Source organism: Ipomoea nil, unplaced genomic scaffold (assembly GCF_001879475.1).
Source record: "Ipomoea nil cultivar Tokyo-kokei standard unplaced genomic scaffold, Asagao_1.1 scaffold3056, whole genome shotgun sequence".
Lineage (NCBI taxonomy): Eukaryota > Viridiplantae > Streptophyta > Magnoliopsida > Solanales > Convolvulaceae > Ipomoea > Ipomoea nil.
In genome coordinates this window covers 372,237-379,287 of record NW_017619484.1, presented here as the reverse complement: position 1 = coordinate 379,287, position 7,051 = coordinate 372,237, and the positions used below count along the sequence as shown (strand labels likewise).

Here is a 7,051-nt window from a genome sequence, read left to right as displayed (position 1 = left end):
CGCCACGATAGGAACCAAATCAATCCGAGCCTTAGTGGCGTATCCACAAGAGAACGGCCAGATCGAAAATGTCAATTGAATGATTCTCGAGGGCCTCAAGAAGAAGTTGCATTTATTCGAGCGTAGTTGGGCAGGGGAATTGCTATTTATCCTGTGCACATACTCGACGACCCCGAGGGAGGCGACCGGAGAAACACCGTTCGCTCTTGTTCACGGAGCGGAGGCAAGGCTCCCAGTTAAGGCCTAGATTCTGACTTCCCGAGAAAGGGCATATGACCCTGAGGAAAGTGAATGTCTTATGGCAGTCGACCTCGATTGTGTCGAGGAGAAGAGAGAACTGACAGCCCGGAGAGTCACCGAATATCAGAAGACAGTTGTGAGGGCAGAAAGAACAAAAACACTTGATGACGAAGAGAACTGCTACTGGAGTGTTGAAATCGCTCGGGAACGTCTGATCTCAAAATAGCTATAGAGTGAGCGCAATGGGATCCTAGGAGGCCATATTTATAGGAGGCGTTTGGTGGGAAACATTTCGAATTCTGAAAAGTGCGCTCGAATCCCGATGCGCACCATCGCCCAACACGTATATATATACCGCTGGCCCAATCAACGATAGTCCCTAGCAACGGCTATAAGCCCGTACCGCACCTGATCCGCGCCGAAAACACTAAGGGGAGGGAAGCGACCAGAGGTAGCCCGAACCCTTCTTCACGGACTATCGTCAAGATCCGGGCTAGGGGGCCTACTTGATAGGGATACTGCTAGGCTGAACACCCGACTGCGGGTAATATGATCGGTAGTGAAGCTTGAGGCATCGTTGGTCTTGACCCGATCGATCCTGACCATAACTCTCAGGCTCCCGACCGTTTTTACCTTTACGAGCGCATGATCAAACTAGTTTTTGCTTTTCTCGGGTCGTGCGAAGGGCCCGACCGCGCCGAATTGGTCCCGGGTGCCCTAACTTCAGTATGATGTGGCCTTGTCAGGAATATAGCATCACGCGTCAATGGCCCCTTTAGCCCCGACCTAGACCGATGCATGCTCGCCACGTGCCATCCATGCCAAGAACCCGGGTCCTGTCCCCTTCTCACGCCTATAAATAGCGCATTTATTACTGAGAATGGAGACTTTTTACCTGCTTCACACCAGTACTATTTAACCGGAGACTCCCGACCCACTGTTTGAGGATCCCGAACTCAAATACCTCATACACCGTGCAATACATATACGTCCGTATATAGTGTATCAATGTCTATATTACTAAATTGTCTCTAAATTTGGATGGAAAAAGATTGCAGTATCACTTATGTTATTATATATGTATATATAAATTGACTGAATATTTATCATAATCAAACATCCAAACTAATAAAATCACATATGATTATATGATTACAAATTTACAATATTCATCAATATGTAAATCTTTTATATATTTTTCATTAATTCATCATATATTAATCCATATGTGATCAGTTATGCATATGAAAGCAGTACCAATTCAGAGAGCATGATTAGAGGAGAAATTAGCAACGTTTTGGTAATATAATGATGATGACCATGGATTATTTAATTTACAACTAGCAAACATGCCAGCCATCAACCCATCAATTCAATTTATCCATTCAGAGTCATTGAAACACATTGATTGATTTATCTCTTTTAATCCGTTAAGTTAAAAGACGGATTGAAGAATTATTGTGATACAACCATAGTGTTGCTACAGTTATTATTATTATTATTATTATTATTATTATTATTATTATTATTATTATTATTATTGTTATTGTTAACGGGGAGAAAATTCAGAGTGAGGGTACATGCACACATATCGAGTTAGAAATGCAAGGGACCAAATACGGAGCTGATCTGATTTCCACGTTTTAGAATTCTCTGGAGCAGATGGTATCTTGGGTATGCAATGGTTAGAAGGGTTAGGAAAGGGTGGCAAACCATAAGAACCTTACAATGAAATTTGAACACAAAGGTCAGCCATTTAAGTTGGGCTGGAATCCATACCCCTTCGGTCCAATCAGTGTCCTGCCACCAATTATTGAGGTTGCCACAAACTGGTGCAATGGATGAAAGCTACATACTTCTAGTCCAACCCAAAAGTCTTGCACTTGACCAAATTCACCCGTTTATTCAGAGTCTTTTATCCGTATAATCCGTGGTCTTTGACACTCCAAAAAGCCTTCCACCAAATAGAACCTTGAACCATAAGATCACTCTCTTGCCACACTCAACCCTTGTAAACGCCAAACCATACCTCTATCCCCACTTCCAAAGAAATGAGATTGAACGATTGGTCCAAGAGTTGTTACGTGATCAAATAATTCAGCTTTCTACCAGTCATTTTCTTCCCAGGTCTTGCTGGTCCGAAAAAAAAATGGGACCTAGAGGTTTTGTGTGGATTATAGGGCTCTAAACACTGTTTCTGTAAAGGAACGTTTCCCATTCCAACTATCGACGAGCTTCTTGATGAGCTGCATAGTGCTGTCATCTTTTCCAAGCTCAACTTACGAAGTGGGTATTTCTAGATTCGTGTCCACCCACCAGATATTCCTAAAATAGCGTTTCGCACCCATGAAGGACATTACGAGTTCCTCGTGATGCCTTTTGGGCTCACAAATGCCCCATCCACCTTCCAGGCAACTATGAACGATGTCTTCAAGCCTTATTTACGGAAGTTCGTCGTGGTTTTCATTGACAACATCCTGGTTTATCTTCCTTCTCTGTCTGAGCATATTCATCACCTTCAAGTTGTTCTAGAAACACTCTTGCAACACCACTTGTTTGCAAAGATGTCTACGTGCGGTTTTGGCCAACATCAACTAGAATACTTGGGACACCTAGTCTCAGTAGATGGTGTATGTGTTGATCCTGCCAAAATTCAAGCCATTTTGGATTAGCCGAAGCCTAAAACAATGTCAGAAGTGCTTGGCTTCCTAGGCATGATCGGGTATTATAGATGATTCATTCAAGGATATGCCAAAATAGCGTGTCCATTGACATAACTCCTCAAGAAAAATGGGTTTGATTGGGGTGAAGCTATGGAACAATCTTTCATGAAGCTAAAGCAAGCCATGACCGCCACCCCGGTATTGGGTCTTCCTAACTTTGAATTGCCATTTATAGTTGAGACCGACGCTTCTGGGTGTGCAATTGGGTGCGCAATTTTGTCTCAAAATAAATAACCCATTGCATATTTCAGTAAGAAACTCCCATCTCGTTACCTGAATGCTTTGGCATATAGCTGACAATTACAGCTACAGTCCGTCGTTGGCGTCCATACCTGCTCGGATGACCATTTACAATTGTTACAGATCACCAGAGTCTCAACTAGTTACTTCATCAAACCATTTAGACTCCAGAACAACAGCGGTGGCTAACTCAACTTTTGGGTTTTGATTTTGTTATTCTGCACAAATTAGGTGCCGATAATAGTAGACCAGATGCCTTGTCTCGATGGACTGCTGCGGCTCAGGGGGTGCTTCACGTCTGCTAGCACTACGTTCTTGTCTTCCTGTGACAATGAAAATCACAGACCCGACATGGTGCACAAATACGAGATAACATCCAATAGCCCAAAATAAATAGACAACACTAGAGACACACGATTTACGTGGAAAACCCCAAACCACAGGACCACTATGGTAAATCTTGGGTACAATATTTCACTATGGTAAATCTTGGGTACAAAGTTTCAAGCTACCACACGAGCCAAGCATCCAACAATCATCAAACACAACAACTCTAGGCCAAAAACTTCTATTATGTTCCACATGCCTAAAAGAATACTAAAGAATACTTAGGTGTCTTGAACAAACAAGCTGAAGTGAACAAACAAGTTGACCTCTACAAAATATTTGATGAAGATACCACCAAAAGCCTGGGCAAACCTCACAACAAATCAATCAAATGTGCGACAAAACTCGCTAAACACGTTGCCGTCATGTCGCCAAAAATAGTGGAGAATATCCTCACAGGACTGGTCAAGTCAAGTCTCTCTGCCTCAATATCACACACACACACACACACACACACACACATATATATATATATATATATATATATATATATATATATATATATATATATTTTGAAGAATGAAAGAAAAAGGAATTGAGTTTCCTTTTTCACAATTTAGCAAATTGCTTTCCTAACCATTCTGCCTTTCAACATTCACAATCCCTAATCCCTAATTATATAAATTGGTTTCCTTTTGTTGTGCTGCTGCATGCCGCCCTCCAATTTCCCTAAACACAATTTGGCAAACAAGATTCCAATGCTTGATGCCGTCTCACTTTGCTTAATAAATATTATATTATATATATAATATAATAATAATAATTATCGCTCAAAGATGAGTGGAGGTCCAACAAAATATAATGGATACAGAAGGCTTAGACTATTTTTTACATAGGAGGGAAGCACGACTAGACCATGGTTATTCTTGTCGAAATGGCATGCTCTATTTCAATGGGGCAATTTATGTTCCTGATAGTGGTGACCTTCGCCGGAGGTTGTTAGAACTTTACCACAGCTCATTGGTTGGTGGCCACTCTGGCAAACAGAAAACCTACAGCCAGTTAGTGACGAATTTCTATTGGCCTGGTATACGCAAGGATAGGAACCCACTTGCGTTTGTGTCTTTTTTTTTTTTTTTAATGGTTGCCGGCAACCAGCAACACCCCGCTCTTGATTCATGGTGCTCTCCGGCAATTTGAGAAGAGCTACAAAGCTGCTGATGAAAATCCTTTTAGTTTTTCCAGATATTTCAATCTGTCTATGTGCATCAAATCCAAATGCTCGAGAAGTTGCAGTCGATAAAGCAGCTTTTCCACCGGCAACACCGGTCACCGGTTTCTCCAGCTAAGGAGAAGGCCGCTGGTTGCAAATTTGACACCAAATACTACAAAATAAATGTAAAAGCAATGAAGGGAAAGGGAAAGGGAAAGGATCACAAGCATGGCAAAGAATTTGAAGGAAATTCTTCAGAGTTTTGAACCTTAATTGGATACTCGATCTAAAAGATTAAATGTTGAAAATCACTACAGAACTTAAGCAGAAATGAAAATCCACCTACTATATGTTCTTCATTCTACTTTTTTTCTTTTGTTAGTAATAATCATTAACTTAACTAGAGCTACAGAGTTGTATTTCTTGAGACTAGAAAAGTAAATTTATATGTATTGTTGGTGTTTGAGGAGTGCAAAACCCGTCGTGTCACATAATACCTCCAGCACTCCTCCTACACTGTGAAGCTGGCCGTTGTCCTCCCAGACACCACGGTAAATGATCCGGGCAGTTGAGGCAGTTGTGATCAAGGCTAGCCCGCGCTTTTTCTCCTCCCGTCATGAATTCTGATGGCAAAGTTCCCTCCAGGTAATTGTACTCTAGATTAAGATTTCTCCATAGGCTTCTCAACCTTGAGCCATATTCCTTTGGGATTTTACCAAAAAACCTATTGTGGCCTAGATTGACTGTTTTGAGATTCAGATATGTGATTATGTTGAGAGGCAAGTGGCCTTGAAGCAGATTACTGTGTGCATCGAGTACCTGAAGCCGTGACTCTTTAGTACTCGATTTGGTCACCTCAATTCTTGTGAAGTGGTTTGCTGAAACGTTTATACGCATCAGCTCGGGTAATGTGACTATTCGGTGGAGGATTGGTCCCGAAAATCTATTGTCGCTAAGGTCTAATGCTGTGAGATATCGAAGCCTACTTATGGCGGAAATGTGGCCAGTAAGTAAATTGTGTCCTAGCAATAATGTTCTTAACCTTACAGGAAATGGAGGTAGGCCTGCAAAGAACTGGTTACTGCTTAGAGCTAAAGTGTTGAGCTGCCACAGCCCGGAAAGGTCAGGGATTTTGCCTGTTAATTCATTGTTTGAGAGATCTAAACGAGTTAGCTCACGAAGGGCGGTGATTGTTGCAGGGATTGAACCCGAGAGCCTGTTGTGCGAGACGTCAATAACTTCCAGCTTCCTCAGCCTTCTCATATATCTAGGCAAACCCCCCGAGAAGAAATTTTCGGAGAGCAGAAGCCTGGTGATCTTCCTCAAATTGATAATGCTATCTGGGATTGGCCCTCTGAACTTGTTCCTGTTTAGGTTTAATGTAGTGAGCTCAGTGAGGTTTCCGATCTCCGGTGTCAAGAACCCCTCCAGTCCATCTCCTTCAAGATCAATAACTGATATCCTGCCACTTGAGTTGTCTGATGGGGTCATACACAGAATGCCTAAAAAGTGTGTCCCTGTGGCTTCACAGGGGTCTAAGTCTAAGTTCCAACTACTTAGAAATGAGGCTGGGAGGACGGAATTCGGATCAATGGAGTCTTTGAAGGATCTAAGAACTTGAACATCAGATTCTAAGGTTTTTGCATTGAGAAAGCATGGGTTCATCAAAGTTAGAATTGTGGTGGCTAAAGCTGTAGTATATAAGCAAAGGTAGGTCGAGGAGAGAGCTGATGATTTGGCCATTTCACAAAGGAATTAGTGTAAAATTGGGGTGACTTAGACATTGTATCTGATGAGACCTCCTTATAGGCAGCATGTAAAGTTGATGGAATAGAATTAGGATTATCATACTTTCTCAGAGATGGCTCATGAAAAAATAGTTTTCTTTCAAGTAGGTTGCAAGTATGGAAAGTGCTAATCACAATGTTGTTTATCCACTATTTACCATAATTTTTACAACATAATTGGTTTACGAAATAGAGTAGCATTCATAGGAATAGACATATTCTATCGTTTAGTAAGTCATTTCATTTCCGGAAATAAATGATCTATTCCTATGAATAGTTTATATTTTGTAATACCTACTAAAGATCTTGTGATTGAGTGGCATAGTTGTGACCCCTCAAATGAGAGGTCTTAAGTTTGAATCCTAGTGTGGAGTTTTTTTGACTCTTTGTGCTTCAGTGGGTTGAAAAAGTATGTATAAACAGATACTAGAGTCAATAGTATTAAAAAAAAAAAGTTAATATTGTGTAATACCTAATTTATCGTTATCTATTTTTGTTAACAATAATAATGAGATGATGAT

The 7,051-nt window shown here is 41.1% G+C and overlaps 1 protein-coding gene across 1 annotated transcript; it reads right to left on the bottom strand.

Annotated features, from left to right (window-relative positions):
• Window positions 1-5,229: 5,229 nt before the first annotated feature.
• LOC109164036 (probable leucine-rich repeat receptor-like protein kinase At2g33170) lies at window positions 5,230-6,486 on the bottom strand. The gene has a single exon (XM_019312788.1). It carries the CDS (start codon window positions 6,484-6,486, stop codon window positions 5,230-5,232), a length of 1,257 nt encoding a protein of 418 aa, XP_019168333.1.
• Window positions 6,487-7,051: the final 565 nt, after the last annotated feature.

What these genes read in the sequence shown, in the direction of transcription:
- LOC109164036 (XM_019312788.1), bottom strand. Translation starts at nt 6,486, where the DNA reads ATGGCCAAATCATCAGCTCTCTCCTCGACCTACCTTTGCTTATATACT.